This window comes from Rhea pennata, chromosome 7, assembly GCF_028389875.1.
Source record: "Rhea pennata isolate bPtePen1 chromosome 7, bPtePen1.pri, whole genome shotgun sequence".
Classification (NCBI taxonomy): domain Eukaryota; kingdom Metazoa; phylum Chordata; class Aves; order Rheiformes; family Rheidae; genus Rhea; species Rhea pennata.
Genome location: NC_084669.1, coordinates 6,255,038 through 6,277,594, shown reverse-complemented (window position 1 = coordinate 6,277,594; position 22,557 = coordinate 6,255,038). Strand labels below are relative to the sequence as shown.

The 22,557-nt window shown below is 37.9% G+C and overlaps 2 protein-coding genes across 2 annotated transcripts in view; one reads left to right on the top strand and one right to left on the bottom strand.

Annotated features, from left to right (window-relative positions):
• Positions 1 to 520: 520 nt before the first annotated feature.
• On the bottom strand, positions 521 to 18,286 carry MCMBP (minichromosome maintenance complex binding protein). Its single transcript, XM_062580615.1, has 16 exons — positions 18,194 to 18,286; positions 17,252 to 17,337; positions 15,270 to 15,410; positions 14,867 to 14,908; positions 14,295 to 14,396; positions 12,732 to 12,861; positions 11,670 to 11,821; positions 10,857 to 10,957; positions 8,890 to 9,059; positions 7,804 to 7,927; positions 5,480 to 5,597; positions 4,743 to 4,908; positions 2,481 to 2,614; positions 1,695 to 1,859; positions 1,215 to 1,303; positions 521 to 917 (listed from the first exon to the last, which is right to left on the bottom strand). The coding sequence occupies exons 3-16, from the start codon at positions 15,342 to 15,344 to the stop codon at positions 791 to 793; spliced, it is 1,695 nt and encodes a 564-aa protein (XP_062436599.1). The 5' UTR covers positions 15,345 to 15,410; positions 17,252 to 17,337; positions 18,194 to 18,286; the 3' UTR covers positions 521 to 790.
• SEC23IP (SEC23 interacting protein) overlaps positions 17,761 to 22,557 on the top strand; it is a 25,999-nt gene continuing 21,202 nt past the window's right edge. The window contains 4 exon segments of the mRNA XM_062580614.1: positions 17,761 to 17,843; positions 17,845 to 18,064; positions 18,067 to 18,129; positions 18,131 to 18,296. Of these exon segments, the coding sequence (XP_062436598.1) occupies positions 17,761 to 17,843; positions 17,845 to 18,064; positions 18,067 to 18,129; positions 18,131 to 18,296 (532 nt within the window).

Here is a 22,557-nt window from a genome sequence, read left to right as displayed (position 1 = left end):
GAATAAGAGATAGGTAAAGACAATTCTTAATGCTTAATTGATCACTGTTCAAGCACTTAGAACACATTCCTCATCATGTTATGCCTAAATGCATTCTTCATGTAGATAGCAAGCAATACTATTGTATTCACATTCAGATTTTTTTGAAGGTAGCTACACCAGAATAAAACTGATCCTTAGTAGCGGGTTTGACAAGTTAGTCATGGTCTTCTATGCTTAGATTTAAAGATGTAATTTACACTGGAACCTTGTATTGGGTAAGATCAAAGTGGTTCTTTACATTCTGGTATAATCTATTGTACTGCTGAACAGTACAACTCACCTTACATTATTTAATTATGGTACCCAGTTGTGATTACTGAAGTTAACATTTCTGTTACAGATGCTGTTTAGCAGAAAGATCTGATCCTGGAAATCCAACAGTTTAAGAACTATATCACAATCTTATTCCATAACAAGGCTTACCACTACTGTATAAAAGGGCTAAGAGTTATGTTTTCTTATTATTAAAGAAAATAAGTTTACACAACTTCAGTATTAAAGTTTAATATGAAACAATTTGCTCATTGTTACCAATTCTCAATTACAAAACAGGCTCCAAAAAAATTTCATAAAATATGTTTAACTTGCTGAACACTGAGTTAAGTGTGTTCAGACTTTGAGGGTAAATATCCATAATTTTTTGGTATAAATTATCTACAAAAACTGGTATAAACAATATCCAATCTTAGTGTGGGTTCCATCTAGGATTAGACAAATTTTTATAGTGACATCCATAAAATATTAAGAATTAAAGTTCATTCCCATTAACACATTTTTGCTGCTGAAGTCTGGCTTTACGTAATGCCTCCAATTGTTTTGCTCTCAGCCACCTCTCTCTTGACAGTGTTGTCTGCCCCGCACTCAGAGACAAGAACCTAGATGAGCAGAAATTGGAAGTAAGAGCTTGGCAGATCTGACACACAGAACAAAACCAGTTATTATTTTGCTGTCCCATGAACTAGCAAGCATACATAGAAAGAGGAAGAAGTATTCTGCTTAAGTAAGTAAGAATATCTAACAGCATATCAAGAGATAAAATTATTTCTTTATTTGATCACTAACCATATAATAGAACTTTACTCAACTATAATGAAACTATGGGCTACAAGCATTTATTAATTTGGTTCCAGCTTGCTAGTAAGACTTCACACATGACAAACAGGACTACTCACCTTGCTACAAGCAGAGTCCTGTGTAGATCATCAGCTGTTATGCTCTCTGGGTCATTCTTGCGCATTTCTACAAAGTCTTCTTCTACTGCCTATAAACAATACAGCAAGTAATTGAGTTGCAAAAAAAGGAGAGAGAAAAGCTTTTTAGGAGCTAAACCATAACTATCCTTAGACTGCAGGAGAAAAATTTCAACATCTAGCAGTCAGGAAGCTAGCCTTGGCAAGAACACGCTAATTCTCATCTTCAAGAAGAATTAAAGTTTCAAAATGAGTTTTAGAAAGGTTTACTTGAAAGCATATGTTGAAATACTCAAGAGTACAAATCCTCAAAGGTACACTCAGGACAAGAAAATGCTTCTTTTAAAGAACTTTGAACAGAATCACTGACAGAATAATGGGAAGAGTCAACAGCCTTCTATAAAACTGCTTTATTTCTATCTGAGTATACAGTTGAAAAAGTGTCAATGAAATCTTCCATACCTTGGTCACTTCATCAGATATACTGTAGTCCAGCAGCCTCAATAAACTTAGATAAATTCGAAATTTGTTCAACACAGAAGGGAGCACTGCCGTTAGAAGGCTATTCATGTATTCTTCCATGTTTGGTGGAATTATCTGTGGTTGTAAGTGGACTTGGCAATCTGACTGAAAAACAAAATTACATATCTCTTTTCATATCCTTTTCTTTTTCTATTGCAAGACTAATTTGAGCACTAAGGCAACAGAAGTCATTGTTTTCCAAAATTAAGATAAGAAAATGCATTCTTTAAATACTTAATAATTCCTTTTTTGAAAACAGCATGGAGTCCTTACTCAAGACTGCCCCTCCCCAGTTCAAGAAACTAGAATGCAAGTGGTAAGCTATTCTGTAAAGTTAGGCTACTCAGATTTTTCCAAGGTCAGTCTCAGATCTGTTGCTCTTTATTCATGTGCCCATCACCTCAGGAACTACTGCACAAGAATAAAGCTTTAAGAGAAGCAATTTATCTGCAGACTTTGCTCTTTAATGTGATATCCATTAATTACTTCAGTCACTGTTGTGCTCTTGCTCTCACTACAATGTTCAGCCAACAAGGAGGAAAGGTCAATTCCTTTGTTTTCCTTTGAATAGTTTTTTGGCCTGGCTGAAGCCAGGAGCATCATAACCAACCCAATCACAAGAAAAGTTTCCTGACTTCACTTGTATCTGGAATGGCACACACTTATGTTTCTAGTAAGTAGCTACTAACTGTAATTATCTCCCAAATTAAGACAACCTTGCCATACCGGTAGGAGTGATCGGCCTTCTGAAGTGATAAGAACATTAATATTGCATGGAAATTCCATCCGGTGGTAACTGAAGTCATAATCCACCTTCTGCCAAGTTATCAGATTACCCAGTGCTGTCACATTATGTACACCTAGAGAAGCAAGAACAAGTTATTTGACAACTGGTTTTAAACAAAACTTTTTTCCCCACCGGTCTGTTTTTTAATGAGTAGCTGGTAGAAAAATTCTTGCAAACTTTGTTTATTTACAAAGAACTGAAATTAAAAATTCCAGAAGAATTTTAAGCCTAAATCAAATCTGGCCTAATGTAAATGTTAGTAAGTAGAGCTTTCCATCAGTTCTACAGAGCTAGAGACTACTGTTTACAGAGGAAAGCTTTCTCCTCAAAAGGAGATAAAACTCTGCTACTTTTCTGACAGAAAACAAGCATTATTTAACAGTTTAAGAAAAAAGTCTTGCTAAAGAACTCATTAGATTGGCCAGCAAGACTTGAAAAGCCGAAAAACATATTCATCGTCATCTTTCCAAACAGTTCTAGATAAGACTAGTCATTTCTATTTAAAAGTTAAGATTGACAAGTTAATTGGTTGACTCTTGGAAGTCCCCCTTTGAAATACTGACATCTACCTGACAATTCAGATATCTCTTCAGCAGTGTTAGTGCACCAAATGACACATCTACCATTATATTTTTGTCCCTAATAAACGAGGAAAACATTTACTACTAGAGTAAATAAAGGTACTTCTGGGGCATTTCCCCCCCTGCAAATCTCAAAGCTATAGCTTTCAGTAATTCCAAATCAACTAGTAGATCTGTGGATGGCTACTCTTTTCTAGGATTAAATTTTGTTCCCAGAATTCTTACAAGAAGTTTTAAATGTTTACTTCCCCCCCCCCCAAATTCAAGAGAACATTATCACCAAGGGGAATGGAATAAAATTAAATTTAATAAGTCTTTTTACCTGCAACTTCTTTAATGCTTAAATATTACTTTTCATCAAATGTTGTATTCTGTAGATTTAACAATAAACATTTCAGAAAAGCTACAAATTAACACAGCAAGATTTTTTTTGTAAATGGGAGGTTTTTTTCCCCAGATAATGCTGCAATTTCTACTAGTTTTAATATTTTCCTTTGCTGCAGTCAGAGTATCTAACAACAAAATAAAAGGCTCAAAAAGAGGTGAATAATACTGAACAACAACTTTCAGTACTAGTAATAAAAACTATTGTGTTTCTAAATAAGATTAGTCTGAAATCTAAGCTTGGCTAGTTCTACCAGACTTGCTCTTAGTCTGCTGTTAGTTAGTCTGCAATGGAACAGAGTACTAATACTCACTAAAGAGAACCAGTAGGCTTACAGCATTGGTCTAGTAGGCTTGTAAGGATGGCATTTTTATTTTAAAATAAAATCACTTTCAGCAATTTCATATCCATCTTTACTGGAAATCACTACAGATAACTGTACTCTGCATTCTCCAGTTTCTGAACTTTTAATAGGTACTGAACTCACTGCTTTTTTGTAGGTTACACTTCATTGAATAAAGCTTTGTAGGATGCATACTCCACAGCACTACACATCAGCCTACAAGACAGAATTACCATCCTGTTCCACGCAATATTAGGTTGATTTATTATCTTTAGAATTTAGCTAGGTTTTCAGGAATGGTTTCTACATCTACAATAAGTATAAAGAATATAGCAGCAGCATATGATTCCCCCACTTCTGTATCAAAGAAAACTGACAGGCCATTCTGAAAAAGAATCATTTGGTCTAATGGCTTATTTAAATCACTGGCATTTTCCATCAACTGTCAAAGACACTGTTCAGAGCTCCTGTAAAATAGATAAACTAAACAAGATACCATCTTGTTTCATTATTGGTCATTTGTTTCTAGGATGCATATTAGTCCCTAACTCTTGGGGGATAAGGGGGAGGGGGAGCAGGACATACAGACATATCACTGCTTGCACTGCTTGTATTAAGTCAAAATGAATAACTAATCATTTTTCAACTGAAATGTCAGAAACTTCCAGGAAATAAAATAGACAGGGTTAAAAATAATCCATGAGATCAAGCTGTGTGTCGAAGAAGGCTGCTGACTAGCAGCAAGCTGGTTCAAGCAAAAGAATAGATCGTGGAAACCACAAACAGTTTTGTAACAGAGAGCTATCGTTAGTAAATAATTAACATCACTGTCTTGAAATGTATCAAGGTTTAACCTTCCAGATGAGAAATTGTTGTTACAAAAAATGTCTACCTGTTGTGTCAAGCTGTCCTTGCTCAAGTGTAGTCTCATCTACTACAAGGGAAGTGTTGCTGGCAAGCTGCAGTACTCCACTGACTAAGCGATTAGCTGTATAGTCTTTGTGTGGGATAAATTGTGAATGGTTCATATTTTCAATGGTCATTTGTAGACGATAGGACTGCAATGAGAAAAGAAACTGATCAGCACATTTGCTCTCTTCCAACTTCTCTAGTAGATAGATACTTCTTCCTTTTAGAAAGAGCTATAACTGTGAGCCCCTGTAATAAGTAAAACAAAATTTGTTACCATAATACAGAATATTTTTCCCAAATTTCCAAACACTTGGAAAAAAAAAAGCTCCCAAGAAAAAATATACTAAATTACATTAAATATATATCAATATACATTAAAATAACATCATTTAAGGGTATACACATATCCATCCAAAAAGCAAAGTAAAGTATGCAGCATGTCTGTCAGTCAGTTTACCACTTTTGAGGAACATGACCTTATTCCATATTCATCACAAATGACCAGGTAGCTACAGACTCCTACTGAAAGAAAAGTCCCATCTCCACTTTTTAAATTCTAAACTGCCCTTTAAATGGACAGCAGGAGCCTTAGTTTAAGGACTCTGCCTTTACTAAAATGTTGTCTATCTGATTACAAGTTAGCCTAATATCTACCATTAAAATAAAAAATCTCTATACAATCAGAAATTCGTTAAAACACTTTAATGCCCTTCTTACTGCTGGAACAAGCTGCTGGATAATGCGATATATGTGCTCTGTGAAGATGCTGTTTCTTGGACATCCACTCAAGTTGACTGTGAATTTTCCCAGAGGAAGCACATCTCGTCTTGCATAACTAAACCAAAAATAAGACATGTTAGGTAAACACCAGATTAATCCAGCGACTACAGGCTATCACTGAACTTCAGTGCTATGTAATATCTGTAATAGCTAGGAAGATCTTAATACTGATACATACATAAGTAATAGTCACATTTTTCTTCCTTCTGTAGTGTCCGAGGAGGTCAGTTAGACTAAAGGCTGTTTTGGAAAGCTTTGTAACATTGCACATTTCTACATTTATTTATAATTGCACATGTATAAGTTTATAGTGCTTGAAAGTCTGCAATGTGCTTTGTAAACGTTCCGTTCTCCTTTTGCTCTACTGTTACTCAGTAAACATACTCCATCTTCCTTCTTATTACAAAATCTCATTTTCCCTGTTTATCATGCTTGTTTCCTCCATCTCCCCTCCCCATTCTTGGGGGATTTCAACATTTTTTGTAATACCAGCTATGACAGAAAACACATTCTAGCCTAGGTCTACTCAGACCTGGTGAGGCCACATCTGGAGTACCATGTTCAGGTCTAGGCTCCCTAATACAAGAGAAACATGCAGCTACAGGAGTGATTCCAGCAAAGGGCTACTAAGATGATTAAGAGACTGCAGCATCTCTCATATGAGGTAAGTCTGAGAGAGCTGGAATTCTTCAGTCTGGAGAAGATGGAGGGGGTATCTTATCAATCTCTACAAATATCTCAAGGGAGGATGTCAAGAGGATGGGGTCAGACTCTTCTCAGTGGTGCTCAGCGATAGGATGAGAGGTAACGGGCACAAACTGAAACACAGGAAGTTCTGTCTGAATATGAGGAAAAGCTTCTTTACAGTGAGGGTAACAGAACACTAGAAGAGGTTGCCCAAAGAGGTTGTGGAGTCTCCCTTTTTGTGGATACTCAAAAGCCATCTGGACAAGATCCTGGACAACGTGCTCTAGGTGACCCTACTTGAGCAGGGAGGTTGGACTAGATGATCTCTAGAGGTCCCTTCCAACCTCAACCATTCTGTAAGTGTTACAGCATTCACAGTGCAACTTGAAAGAACAGAGTTCTTACTGATATTGAATGATTTATGTTCATATGGGAATTAGAGGTGTGATTACTACCTAGGCAAATACTTTCCAGTTGTGAAATGAAAACAGTAATATACATGGTGGGGCAAGTTATAAATAAAAACCTTGTCAGCTGACAGTTTTGCTAGCATGGCATTATGGTTTTATCTATGCTGATATCACATGTCTCACTGAGGCAGAGATATATCTTACATCTTTTTACACATTATTCACAGGTATGAGAAAGGCAGGATGCTCAGACCATAGGAGCTCTGAAAACATTTCTTTCATATAAATACATGCTGTGCTAGTTAGACTTTTCATAGCTTAAGGATAAGACAATATTTTCAAAGTATTCCCTTTGTATGAAAATGAAATATTTGAAACTCTAAAACAAATACTTAATATATATAAAAATGTAATTTTCTTTGAAGTGGAATTCTTTTTTTTTAATGCTAAAATTATATTTGAGTCGACAACTATACTTAAAAATCTATTCAAAACATACTGTTTTCACACCTGAAATTTTAATGAATAAAATGATGATGCTCTTTCATCCAATGATATTTTAAACCAACATACAAATGTTGGTTTCCAACATCCATTTTATAAAGGTAGATCAGATGCATACACAATTCAGCTGCAGCATCATCTCAGGTGGTAAATTCAGACAGCATGCTAAATGCGGGTCACTTGAACTTATCATTAAACATACATCTACATTTAATTAAATCTGTTCTCAGGATGTACCTCATGGTATCTTTTAACTCTAAAATAACAATCATTATAGTTAGTAAATAATGATAATAAATGCCACCTTTAGGAAGTCAGCTGCACACTGTATTCAATAAAATGTTAGAGATAGAAAGATGTTCTCATAACTTCGTTTAAACTTATATCTTGGAGATTTTGTCTAATTCAAAGCATCACTGAAAGGATATATAGCCATGAAACTGTCCCTTTAACAGTATCTACTGAGATTTCAGACAATGGTATCAGTTTACTGTGTTTATTATGAGAGGATAGCAACTCTAGCTGGGCAAAGTACTACTGGACTAAATACTATTTAAACATTTCTGGCAATTAATGTAAAATGGTGAAGAAGCCGTAAAAGGAGATTTTTTTGAAAAAGAATGAATATATAAAATTCTAAGCAAGCACTTAAATACTTACACAGTAGAGATGAGATGCAATATAAGGTACTCGGCAGCCAAACTGTCTCCTAAGAGGGCATGTGTGAGGAAGCCAAGCAACTCTGCTCTAACTGGTGACAACTCCGACATGAAATTAGAAACAACTGGTAGAACAACAAAAGAAAACAAATATCAGAAAATGTGCTGCTCATCATTCTCTTCCCTCTATATAAAGATTGCGTTATATTACAATATATTACAATATATTACAATTCATGAAGAAAAATGGTTACTCCAAAGTAAATTACGAAAAATAGCAAACATTCATTGGTTTTTCCAAGTAAATAATTGCTGACTTTGGATAATTTCAACTGCATAGTATTCCCTTGGAAATACTTTCACTTTTTTAATTAGAGAGTATATAATGCATTTGTAGAAGGCTATAAGGCTTGAACTGAAAAATGTAAGATCTATAGCCTATCTGTACTATCTTAAAGGCAGAAAAAAACCCTTACATAAAGCACAGCTCAGGACAATCAAAAAAAGGCATGCAAGGAGGAAAAAGATAAATATTAATTAGAAGTTTAAAAAGTACACATAACAGTTTATGACAAAAAACAACAACAACAACAAAAAAAACTTACAGTCAAATAGTCCACTCAGAATAGCACAATTGCTTAAAAACAGAATCTCCTTATTGACTTGACAATATTTTGATTCTTTCTTGTTTAGGTTTCTTATTTTTACTGTTATGCTAAGCTGCATATCTGATTTTTAAGCAATTAAAATCTGTTTGAAAATAAAATATTTTTTCTATTTGAAAACAAAAATATTATGACTACACAACTCAGTAAAATCTTCAAGCTTATGCAAAACAAGTTTCCTATTTATCACTTTTATTTCAGAAAAATAAGCACTTAACACTACACCTTGTGCAGTTCTATAGTGTAGAACAGTTCTTCCATAAAAAACAATTTAAATGCCAACCTTGCCAATGTTGCATTTGTCTCTGAACAAGCAAGTATTTGTTAACAAGTATGAAGAATGCACATTTACATGTGCACAGAGAGAATGCATATCTACAGTAAGGCCAAGTTCTGCTCAGAAGCCAAGTTCAGATACTCACAGGTTTTACTTTCTTCTTCATTAAGGCAGGCAGGCAGTAATGGATTAATGTGTTGTAATTTCTGTGCCAAAATCACATGGATTCTGGGGACTAATGAGGCAGGAGGACTGTGTACTCTCTGTTCTTCTACTGTGTCCATACACTCCATAGGATCGAGGGCTGAGTTCTCCCTAGGAAAGGGAGAACTTGGATGTAAAAACATTCCACACACATTTCTCTCCATTTGACTAAGTGCATTTGGAACCATGCCAAGAACAAACTGCATCAGAAGAAACAATATCCATTCCCACTTCTGATAAGTCTTCCTATATTCAAGCTATAGGAATACCTTCTTTTATGATTTTATAAACACCATGAATAACCATAAATAACTAATGGTTATTAACTTATATATATATATGTGTGTGTGTGTGTGTGTATATATTTACTGGAAATATTTCTTTCTGAAAGAAAAGAAATACATTTATTATTTGCTGCACCATCCAGTAGAAGGTGCAGCTTAACCTAAGATATTAAGCATTGTTATGGTCAGCAGGTACTGAGCAGAGTCTACATGGTAACTTTTAAGATAAGATATCTTATGTTTATTTATGTATGTACATGTGGGATTTTAATATTCCACCTGCTTCCAGAGCCTGACAATGAGATCTTATAGAGAGTCATAGTACAACTATATCAGTATCTGAATTAAAAGAAAAAAAAAAAGTAATCCCATCAATCCAAACTTGAAAGCATCATGTCTTAATTTAAGCGTTCAGATATACAAGCCTTGGTCTCCCTGATGATGCCTTACAAATTCATGTCCAGGAGCTTTTCCTTTGTTATCTAGAAATTAAAAGCCCTAAGGCAGATGTATGAGATACTGGTAAAATTCAGTATCAGTGTGATAAACTTGCACTGATTTTAAAAGCCAAAAGGCTTTATAACTTGAATTCCTTTTCAGCAGTCCACTGACAGACTACTATCACTTTAAAAGTAAAGAAATCTCTTTTGTTTAGCATCTTTGTGTTGAAAACATTGCAGAATGCCATCATTTTGTCTATTTGTAGCAGAATGACAAGCCCCCCCCCCCCCCAAAAAAAAAGGGCAAAAAATTTGTGAGACACCAATTAAGCTGTCAATCTGATACTAGCTTTCTGTCAGGCAGATGATAAACCAAAGCTAGTTGACTGGGCTGAGTTACTTTAAAGAAGTTGGCACTATACAGGATTCATAATGCACTCTTACTGTACTTCAAAAGAGAAGCAAAATTACCAACAGGAATAACTTATTCAAAGCATAATGATTCAAAACATCAATAGTACGTGTGAACATTTGTTGACAGACTATTTAAGAAATCTGACAGAATTCAATCTAATCCAGAAAGACACATGAAATCAAGTAAGTAACTACGGAATAGCCAGTAAAATCAGAAGTTTCTGTAGGTGGTATAAAGTGGCAATAAACGTTAATTAATTAAATCAGCCTGATTTACAATCACTTTGGACACTTTGACTCTCCATACTAACAGGCAATCCATCATTTACATCCTATGGAACTGTTTACGGTAACAACTTTCAGAGAGAGAATTACAAATTATTTAAAAGGTATATTTTATTACTTTAAAGACTATTTGGATGCAACTGTTCACTCCCTATTAATTCATTCTAAGTTTAATAGGTGTGTAAACTCTGCTGGATTTTTAGCTACAGAAGCACTCTATATACTGAACAGCAACCTAAAAAAATGTTTATTGTGCAACCAAGAGTATGGATATACAACAATATGAAGTTCAATAGACTTCATTTTATAGGACTGTAAACCTAATACTGCACATAGGGATTTTATCACTTAAAAAAGATTTATCTTTAGAATTATTAAGTATTTACACATTTTTCAATCTGTATTAAGGAGACAGCCAAAAGTAATTTGCTCATTAAAATAACAAGTCCCTTCATTTCAGGGACACATTACCATCTGAGCCTTACCTCTCTTCATTGTTTACTATACTCAGCACTGGATCCACAGACAAAATTCCATATACCTCCAGAATATCATTGACTTTGAAGCTATCCCAGCTCTCATAGACCTGCCATGAAGATAAAACAATAAAATACAGAGGCAGATGGGCCAGATTCAGGCTGTACATAAGCACACACAACAGGAAAACTCTCAGGAGACTCAAGCGTAGATTGAGAACACTCTGTGTGAAGACGACTCTTCTAGTTCTCAAAGTTTCAGTAAGCTTATATTGGACAAATGAACTTCTACCATTGCATGCTTTTCGCAACTGACATTCTTCTGCTACATGACTGTAAACAACTGTATTCTAATCAGGTTTATCAAGAGAGGCTGAATAAAAGAACACTTAACATAACAACAATATAGATATTTCATGCTGGAAGTTTTGTAGTTGCATACTAGTCAATGAAAGCTTATTTCAAATACAGTCTGAAAATGTGTACGTGTTTGTTTTCCCTTGTTTCATAGCAAGTTTTTCCCCTTAAGAGGGCAAAATTTCAAGGAAAGCATCAGGATCCAATACCAACTAAACATTTGAGCATTCAGTAGTGTAGAGATTGCACAAGCTGTAATACATGCTGTTCAGTGATGTCAGCAATGCAAATATAGCAGTAGCAAAAGGGAGACAATGTAATTATTTGTAAAAACATTTTTGGACTTCTAATAGTGTATAGGCAAAGAATTTGTCTTTCTATACAACACTATTTATACTCTTATTTCAGGCTCTGTCTGCCTCACTGAGGACATAGCTACATTTATTATCTCTCCATGTCTGTTACCTTTACAAGACATGCTGGTCCCTTCTCTCCTGGCAATGGAAAATTTAAGTCAAGTGGAGGGGAGCAGTTTGGTGAAATGAGATGATGTCCTGCAGAAGCTTCAGTTTCTAATCTCTTTGGCTCTCCACATCCATGAATATCGCCTACACTGCCTGAAAAATAAAGTATTCATAGGCTCTTTAAACAGAAACGCAAAGGTGAACAACTTGCTTCAGCAAGCAACATAAGAGTCAAGCTAGTTTAATAAGATGCCTAAGGGGGGAAAAAGAAAGGAAGCAACATATTTGAAAGAAGATATTCTGACTCAAAACAGAAAAGTCTCACAAACGTATACTTTATTACAAAGACAACATGAGAGTGATTACTGGTAAAGATCTACATGCCCTAGAAACTAAACATAGAGATCAATCTGATTTTCAAAATGTGATGCTTAAATTGTATCAACAAGATTTCTCTAGTTCTGTAGGGCTGTAAAGGCAATACTTTTCTGCTTATTATGTTTAAAAAAAGAGCTTTTAAAAGTGAAGGTGTACAGTTACAAAAGTTTACATTAAGAATCTCTACAGGCTCAGCAATAATAAAGCTATGAAAATATATTCTACAATTGATCAGGCTGAATACAAACACAAAACAGGGTAAACTAATAGAACATCTGCAAACTGATAGGAATACAAAAACAAAATCCTAAAATCCAACGGATGAACCTGATGGACATAAAGCACCAAACAAAATGAAGCAATAGCTTCTGTAAAACTTTTTTCTTCTTCAACAGGGCAGACAATTTTAAGCTAAATATACCTCTCTTTTGAAAAAGGAAATTTGTCAAAATTTCCCCCAGTATCCCATATCAGTTTAAGTGAAGTTATCTCCACAGAAGAATATTAGGACAAATAGTTTTTAACTTAAACCACTGATGACTTCCACAAAGACAGCAATATAGTTTTGAAGGCTGCATTAACACTACTGATTGAACCAACTGAAAAGAGTTCAATTTCTGAAAATGAAATTTCTGCAAATCCTTGAAAGATACCATAGTATCTAGTCATCAATAATGACTATTACCCATATGTTGCTCTTTCTGTTTAGATGGATGTAGTTCCATATCCTCATCCTCCTCATAGCTCCTCTTGTGGCGACTTGGTGTGTAGGACGTTGAAGGACTAACTCGAGCTTGGCTTGCACTAGTATATGCGTAATATTAAGGATTAAGGACAACACCAGACTCAACTGAGAAAACTCAAGAAAGTAAGCTTAACAAAACATATTATCCTGTCTATTTTGAATGAGAGATTAAAACAATTATGCACACCATTACCTAGCTGCCATTTCTTTAAATATCTTAAGTAACCTGCTAAGAACTGTACAACAATCAGTGGCTTTATTGAAAACAGAATCTAAAAACCCTGAGTTTTTGTCCACTATCAATCTCTCTAAAGATTTTCCTTTACACCCCAAGAACAAGTTTGTGGTTAGGAACAATTCTGCATCTCAAGGTTTTCTTCTCTTCCACATATTAACCCTAAAAAACAGGTGTGTAAAAAATATTTAAAAGTTGCTGTCAAATTCAATTAAATATTACAATTACTTTAAAATGACACAAAAAATGTTCATATATTTTTAAAATACTTGCTCTAGCACTTTATATAATTGACTTTAGAAAAGCTAACGAACTTTCTCTATTTTGTTTTTCTTAGTTTGATATTAAGCATTGAAATCATGTTCAATATTTTTATAACAGTCAGGTTCACATTAAATTTCCACTGCTGCAGTATATTGATAGAAGCATGATTCACTTGAAGACTGAATCTCATTAGTCATTTTATTATAAAAATAGCATTAATTATAAAACCACTGATAATCAGTAGTTTTCTTAAATTATAAACCCAAAATATGAAATATCTAAACATACTGGATTTACCCTCAAGTTTCCTTTGTTTTTACAAAATGCAATGCATCTTAAGTTTTCTAGACCTTCCTTCACTGCCTTGGAGAAGAAGAGAATACAGAACTCCTAAAAGGTGTTAAAAGAAGCTTGTCATATCCATTCCATTTACACAATTCTACTTCCACTTATTTGAGAAACTAAAGCTGATTCGTTTTTCCCCAGGATGTTTCCTGTATTCATTTAGAGAGTGACAGGCTGTGTCTGAGTGACTAAAAAGACAATACTTAACATTCTGGAATGACTGTCTCAACCCACCCAGCTACAGGTGTTGGTACTTGTATTAGATTGTCAGTAAGTGTCCTAATTTAATCTGAATACCCCAACGAAATGTTTTTGCCTCTACAGAAGTTTCAAAGTTTCTTAACATTTGCAAATAGAAATGAGCAGAGATTTTCAAAATTCTCCCAAGCATACATGAAAATCTAGTTCAAATCCCTACCAAATCAATAACCAATTCTACTAATTTCATTTATATCCTGTTTGTGCATAAAGTACAGGACAATTTTTTTCCCTTCGATTTTTCTGCATCTATCACCTTTTCTCCTCATCTGTTCTGAGTCACTCAAAATCCAAGAAACTTTAAATAGTTTTATTTATAAATCTATACATACTTATAAATCTAATGAATTAGTTGGCGATAACTATTAGTATAACACAGCATTAGTTCAGACAAAAGATATTTCTTTCACCCATGCTGATTCGCCAGGCACTGGAACGCAGTAGAATGTCTGTCTCTCCAATGTGACTGTTTGTGATGAGTTCAAATCAATCTCCTGCTGAGGCTAGGACACCAATAATAAATGATGATGTTAAAATCTGGTTTTTTAAAAAACTAATTCCACAGAATCATGTATTTAGCCAGAAGTTAAAACAATCACAGTTTCACAAGTGTGTCATCTTGCAGGTTTCTAAACAGTCTGAATTGATAATATTTTGATACTAAAAGCATGGCATTGCTGAAAGTAAATTGTTTTCCATATCAGGAAGTTCCAAGAGGCTTTAAAAAAACACCATTGCCAGTAGCCCATACTACGGAAGTGGCTTGAAGCCTGTTGAACTTAGCATGCACACGACCAATCGGGAGTTCTCTGCTTTCCAAACCTGGGCTTAATTTTGAATTTTAAGAACAGTATCTCCAGAGATTTACTGGTGAGTGCCAAATAAGTTATAGTGCACTTATAAAATGCATTTTTTTTTTAAATCTGAGTAACATTTTTCTGTAACAAATTTTGAGATGAAATACATAACTTACCCCACATTCCGCCACATCTCTGTATTTACCAAAATGCAAAACCTGTTAAGAAGACAAAAGCAATGCAATCATTCTGTTTCTGCTAGTACTCTGAATATGGATTATCTGCACCAAAATTATTGCAATGTAAAGCCCTTCAAACATATACTGCTCAAACTTTCATTATCTTAGTAATTTTGATCCCCCCAAATTACATTTGCAGTAATAACCTTTACAATTTTGTTTTTAATGTTTCATAAATGGAAAATAAGAAGCAGTATGCTACTGATGCTGTTCGAGTCACTTAAACAGAGTTAGTACTAGGTAATGCCTGGATTTGATATGTTTAACTGAGAAACTAGAGAAGTATGAAGAACAGAATGAAGAAAATACTAAGCATTTACCAAAATAGTATTTCACTTACACGTGTGTTCGTGTTTGGATCAACTGTTTCATAGATTCCCATGTAAAACTCAGGATCAAACATATCCTGAACCATGCAGCGAAATTTCACTAAGCTGTTGGGCTTTAGGTAATGCAGAGGAACATCATTCAGTGATGGAACCTGTAAAAGAGATTTTATTCTGAACAATTGCTATATAAATACTGAGAAGTACCCTGAAGTAAGCCAGAAATTGCACATCAGCTGTCATCAAATTATTCTCCAGTCATTCAGTGTTTTATACTGTTGACTTATTTGCCTCAAAGTCTATCTTACTGTCAATAAGATTAACTGCCTTTAACAATTCAGTACCTCATCAGGTAACAGATTTAGTATTTTCCACCCCTACCTCCACCCCCTAAATCTACTGCCCCAATCCAACTGGTAACAATATATCTAACAACACTGGAAGATTCTGTAGTAGCTCTTACAGGTAATAGTTATAACTATACTTATATATAGTTATAGTATAACTGTCAGTATATACACTGACAGTTCCCAAATTTTTCCACTTGCAAAGTCACCATTCTCATTCATTTCTCAGTCCCAATTCTAAACAAATTTATTCAGTTCATTGAAACTGTATGTAAACCTGGGGATTACTGCAACTTAAATATTACATAAAATTTATTACTTATTTTATACCCATTTAGCAGCACTTTGACCATGTATTATGCACCAGTGATACTGTAGCAATTGTATGTACAATTTCTTATAACAAAATATTTGTATTTCCAAAAGGACAGGGAAAAAAAATCTGTATCTTAATGTGCAAATCCTTCACCCTAGAGGAGTCTTTTTTGCATGTTTCTAAGATAATAGAAAACCAGAAGGAAAACGGATGTCCAGGAATATGGTATAAATCAAAATAATGAGATCTGACATAAGAATAGAGTTTCTTTTTAATTTTGAAAATAAACTCTTGGTTGAGAAAACACACCCAACATTAAAATGCAATGAAACTAAAAGTGGCCCTGTAAAAATGCCTTAAAAAAAACAAAAAACCCCCAACAATCCATGTACTCCCTCATGTTCATCTTGAGTACGAAAATATGTTTATATTTTAGTTCCTTCTAGTGCTAGAAATTTAACACAATTCTGCTGGAGGAATAGAATTGTTCCATTACACTATGATTTATATTGTCACTGAAACTCAAACAATCCTCTCTCACTGTCAGAAAAATTGTTTTAAAATTTACATTTATTTTCACTTGTTTTTTAACCATAAATAAAAGAGATTTGATATGAAAGTTCTTAATCCAATTAGCATAGAGCTCCATGATGCCAATTTTCTCATAGTCTTTCAGACTAGTAACACCATTTGAGCTCAAGTTCGCATGCTTAATTTTAAAAATAAAAGGATAGCTTGCTTCCTAAACTTTCAAAAGCAGGCCTGATCCAGCCTAATACAGAACAGTTTTTAAACTGACAGTGTTCTTCTCCTGAAACACAAAAATCCAAGCAGCTACTTCTTCAACCCACATGAAATTTACAGCACTGCAGTGAAAGACCACGGGAGAAGGAAGGGGTTTATTAACAGCAGTTAAGAAACCTATGGTACACGAATATTTGCTGCAGCCTAGCAGTAGAGAGAGCAGGCGTTAACACTCCCCAAAATAACAGTGTTTGTCAGCTCCTGCCATCTACTGGATTGCACCTCAAACAGGCAGTACTCAGCAGTTATGGCTCAAGGCAAAAAAATACCCGAAAGTCAAGGGGACTGGCTTTGGCAGGGCTTCAGTCCGGGTTTTACATCTTTGTTTTACATACCATCAAAGCAACTGAAATGTAAATAACGTGTTACAAAGGATAGGCATAAAATTCAGAAGCGTGCTTATGAGGAAGCCAGGACTTGCACGTTTCTAAAGGAGGAACTTCTCACAAGCATGTCGTTACAGTAATTAGGAGATAAGAGGAAGAAAACTTGAGAACGGCACAACTCCGAAAGAATAAAACAATCTTACCCAGTTAGTAGCATTATTTTCTTTCAGCTTCTCTTTGAAATACTCAGTCACCTTCTTTTCCCAATCAGAGTTTGGATCATTTTGTGCTACGGAACAGAACGGGTTTGCGGGCGGGTCAGCACCACGCATCGGCGCTCCCCCGGCACCGGAGCCCGCGGAGCACCGGCTCCCGCTCCTCCGGGCGCCCAAGGGTTTTCTCGCGGCAACCGAAGCCACAGCGCGCCCGCGGCGCCCCGCAGGCCGCCCGCGGCGCCCCGCAGGCCGCCCGCGCCCGCCCCACGCCGCCCCTCCGCGCGCCGGCGGAGGAACCTGCCGCTCACGCGGGCCGCCTCGGGCGAGCCGCAGCCGCCCCGCGGCGCTCCCGCAGCGCTGCGCCGCCGCCCGGGGGCCGCCCGGCGCGCGCCGCCCGAGAGCCCCGCCGCCCTCCGCGGGCGCCTCCCCAAGGGGAACCGGCCGCGGCCCCTCCGCCGCCCGGCCGCGGCCCCCCGCGGCGGCGGCGCTCACCGAAGATGCCCTGCACGATGCTGAAGGGGTTGTTGAGCCAGTCGGCCACGCACGGCATGGCGGGGGCGAGCCTCGCCCAGGGAGGGGCGGGGGGCCGCCGCCGCCGCGCCCTACCGCCGCCGCGCCCTGCCGCCTGCAAGCCCTGCACAGGGGCGCCCGGCTTCCGCCCTCTTCCTCCCCCTCCTCCTCGTCCTCGTCCTCCTCTCGCGGCGGCCGCGGCAATGGCGGCGGCGCCGGGGCAGAGCAGGGCCGGGCCCGCCCCGCCCGCCTTCTCCTCCTCCCGCACCCGTGCGCGGGGCGGGGGCGGGCGCGCCGCCGCCGCCGCCATGTTGGGAGCGGGCAGCGGCGAGGGCGGAAGGGGCCGGGCGGCTGCGGGGGAAGAGACGTGGAAGCGGCGCGGCCATGGCGGCGGCGAAGCCCGGCGCCGGCGGCACCAACCTGCTCTTCTCCTCCTCCGCCACCGAGTTCAACTTCACCGTGCCCTTCATCCCGGTCAGCCAGGCCCCGGCCGCGCCGCCAGGCCCTGCTCTCCTTGCGGCGGGTACGCGGGTGCTGGGCGCCGGGCCGGCCGGGCCGGGGGATGCCGAGGGGCGGCGGCACCGGAGGGCCGGCGGGGCTCTGCCGCGGCCGAGCGGGCTGTGGGCCCGGCGGGCGGCGGGGCCGAGCCGGGAGGGCTGCCCTGCTCCGCCCCGCCCGGGGGCTGGTAGCGGCGCTGCGGGCCGGGGGGCCGCGGGCGCCGGAGCGGCCTTCCGGGAAGCTCCGAGTGGTGGGGTGGCTGGGCGCGGGGCAGAGAGCGGAGCGCCCTTCCTCCTTCCGTTTTTTTTTTTATTTTATTTTTTTCTCCCTTTTGCTACGTCTGTTTTGCGCAGTTGTATTTGGGTCCGCGTGCCCTGCTGTCCCCCGAGCAACGGGGAGGTGGGCTTCCTTCGGGTGTCACATCTCTGGCTGGCTCAGCCCTTTCCTAAGTGAGGTCTGAGTTTCCCTTCGCTGTAGTCACCTTGCTGTAAGGTTCTCTGAGCTGGTCTTCACTGCCAGCTGTTGGAGTGAAGGCTTTAGGGGAGACAGGCTACTTCAGATGTGCTGCTCTCAGGCATGGACTTAATCCTTGAATTTAGTTTCTCTCAGATGAGAGGGGGAGAGTCTTTGTCATGTTTTCAATTAATAGGTTAGTGTACTTGTTTGAACAATTAATTTTGTTTCAATACTTCCATGCAGAGAACTAGTTAATATTTTCATTCTTAAAAGTAACATTTACTTCGGTTTTGTAGGATAAGTAGCCTTCAGAGGACTTGCTGATGTCATCTTTTTCCCTGTCTGAAAATAAGCGGATACCTCCAATTTTCTTATTAACTTAGGTTTGGTAATTAATATTGTTTCCTTACAAAGCCTACAATCTAAAATCTTACGTTCAAATAATTTCAGATACAGGATCAAATTTTTTGGAAATGTGTTCAGTTTGAGAGTAAAAGCCCTGAGCAGTAAAAATGCATCTAGAAATCAGATATTTTTAAAGTTCACTGAATTGGCACACACTGAGTACAAAATTCAAGACTTGATTTCAACAGTATTGTATTTTACTTAGGGTAAGTATTAATCTACCTAGAAATGAATGAAGTATATCCCTATGGTTTTGAAAATATTTTTAAGTATGGCTTAGAAATACTTTTTTATTTTCAGTACTTCATGCTCCCCCCAAAATTAAAAAAGCAGTTCATCCTTTAAAATGTTAGAATATTGCTTCTGCCTAAATGAGGTATCAAGGCAGCAAATACATGCACCACTTTCATCTGTGCAATCCTTATAGTTCTTATTGCAACTGTACAATATATTTCGTTTTAAAAAGAGTTATTAAGTAGTTTTTACAGAGATGGCTTTTCTGTGGTAGCTTCCTCTATGACTTTGAAGCTACCCATGGTGAAGACATGATGGGATTTCAGTAATAAAAATTTATGACTGAGTATGTATTCTCCATCTCACTTAAACTGGTCGAGTGAAGACGTGTAGTTTTTCAACAGGAATCAATTGCAATGGCAGAGGTCTCCTACTGAGGATGTGCCACACGTTGTATCCAAGTAAGGCCTCAGTCCTTTTAAGTGTTCTACTTCTGTTGTCCTTGCATTCACAAGTTGCCAAGATGTCATAGGGATCTGCCTATAGAGACTAATTTGCTTCTCGAATCATAGTTTGAACCAGGAAGAAGCAAGCTGTTGAATTTGAATCCTTAACTATATAAAAATTGTTCTCAGGAATTGCTTCTGGAAATCTATCTGGCATCCAATGTTTGGAAGCTTTGCACACTCATAAATATCTCATATCTCTTAAGAGTGAGTTACAAGTTTTTTGTGCTTTGCAATCTGTTGAGAAAAAATCTTTTCCAACCCAGATGCATATGAAGTAACCAATAAAGGAATATTTCTGATGAGAAGGTGGAAATCTGTCACTTGTGATTGTCAGAGGATGATCTGTGAGTGTGAAGATGATGTCTCTGAGGGATACAGAAGGTGGTCAAACAGTCACTATTGAAGAAAGAAGACTATTTTGTATGCGAGAAGAAAACTGTTCTTGTGTGTCAAAGTGGTACAATCACAGGATAGCTTTTTTCATTTGTATTGAAGCATGTGCTTTTCTACCAGTCTGTGCTAATGTTCCTGTGTAGTTCTTGCAAAGTCAGATTTCTAGAAAGCACACTTGTCCTCTCTCGGAGTAGGCAGGTATTTATATTTGTTTTGGAAGAACTTTAGTCAACTCCCTGTTTTTCAAGGGAACATACTGTTAGACTCAATCTCCCAAAAATAGTTGAAACTGAGGAGTGATAGGTGTTTTGTGCACAAGTGTTTGGTAAAGGCCTTAACTCCTTTTTTCCAATTATGATTAGCATGTAGCGGTATACTGACATTATTATGAGGTAAATTGCCTGTTCTACTCCCAGGTATTTTGGAAAGTGGAGACTTGACTATGTGGTGTGCAATGCGCAGCTCTGTATTCCACAATACTTATTAAATATGAAAGAAAAAAGATGTGTATTTAAAAAGAAAGATCTTAGTATAAATGGCTATTCTTTTTCTGTTTGGATAATTCATATCCACAGCTTCATAATGGTCATTGCTTATTATTGGAATTTAGTATTCCCCACAAGATCGCTTGCATGCATCGGTTTTATTTTTTATTCTTCCAAACAGAATAAAACACACAAAGCATCATCTGCATTTGCCAATTCAGACTCTTTGAAAGAGCTACTAAATAAAAGCAGGTTAAAATAGTCCATCTTAGTGGTGGCAGCTGTTTGTTTTCTATTTACTGAATTAGAACAGCAGCTTCCTACTATGAGTTCTCTGTGGATTCCCCCTATGCTCCCTTGGTATTCCATGTTATAGCTGTTTTGGCTGCAGACGAATGCATTCGTTGTTGGCTGCTTGTAGCTGCAGAGTTGTTTGGTGTCTGAGCTCTTTGGTGACTGAGTAGTAGAGAAGGAATTGTCACTCTATGTTTTCTTTTCCACAGTCTGGGCATTGTTTAACTACTAGAGTAGATTAGAGCACTTTTATGATTTCTGTAATTTGCATTGGCTACTTGGAAGAAGCTATTCCGTCAGCAGCAGGGTGGCAATGCTCAGATCATCCCGCATTTGGCTGAGTTTACTGTGAGACCTGTGATAATATCAGACCTCTTGTTTTTCCATTTGTTACTGGATCATTGCAAAGGAGAAAATTGCGATTTTGCCAGGACCTATTTTTATGTACTTTCTCTTTCAATGCAAAAGGACAGGCATACGGCATTACACCTTTTAAGTCCTCTCCTGAAATTATTGGAATTACTTGTTTTCCTCTGCACCAGAGAGGTAATTCTTGTTCCAGTCTAGAATAAGATATATAGACAGAACTGAAATAAACTGTGCTCTTTGAATGACATAGATTGTGTTTTTGACAAATGAGAAATCTTAACAGGGTCCTTGTGAAGGGGAAGGTGAGACTGGACTTTTTAACCAATAGATGTGGCCTCTTTGGGAATCTTAAGCTCTTCTAAATATGATCTTGGAAGCCTAAAAACTAGAGGATGAAGTGCTTAGAGGCTGTTTTCCTGGTGAAAGGAAATGAACTAGAGATTTTTTTGCATGTGGTAGGCATAAGGGGGAATTGAAAGGGCTTTCAGTGTCCTGGAAGGAGGGTTCTTTGCCAACTTGGCATGGGAAGGTCCTAACATCAGCCATTTATTGCTGAGCCTTCAGTTGTGCTGAGGCAGCTGTTCATGACGCTGCACTGTGAAATGAGGTCACTGAGTTAAAATACTGTTTATATGGAGGATTATCTCTTAACAGTGATCTTTTCGGTGATCCCCTCTGTATTATGCTCCCTTAAACAGTTCTAGAAGCCCATCTTTCAGGAGAGTGAACCTGTGCCTTGTAAGTAGGAAACTTCTTCCCTCTAAAAGAAATATCAGAGCTGAGGTTCAGGATGTTGCCTCCTAAAGCTGTCTGTTTCGGTTTTGCTGCACACGTAAGCATTTGATCTCAGCATTTTAAGGCAAATTGCAACCAATTTCAGTTTACCAAATGTATGGTGTAAGTTGTTGTGTTGCAGAGCTGAGCAGGCTTGAGCACCAGAGACAAGCATCATAGCTGATTCAAGGAAAGGAATGGGACTCTGGCTAAGCACTAGGAAGAAGGGAAGGGCAGAATCCTATTTTTAGCACAAAATATTGTTGAGTTGGCTGTGCCAATTTGCAGAGCCACACTCCAAGATGATCTTCTACCCATGGTGCAGAACTTAAAATTACTTTTTTTTTTCTTCAGAGATGCCATTGGT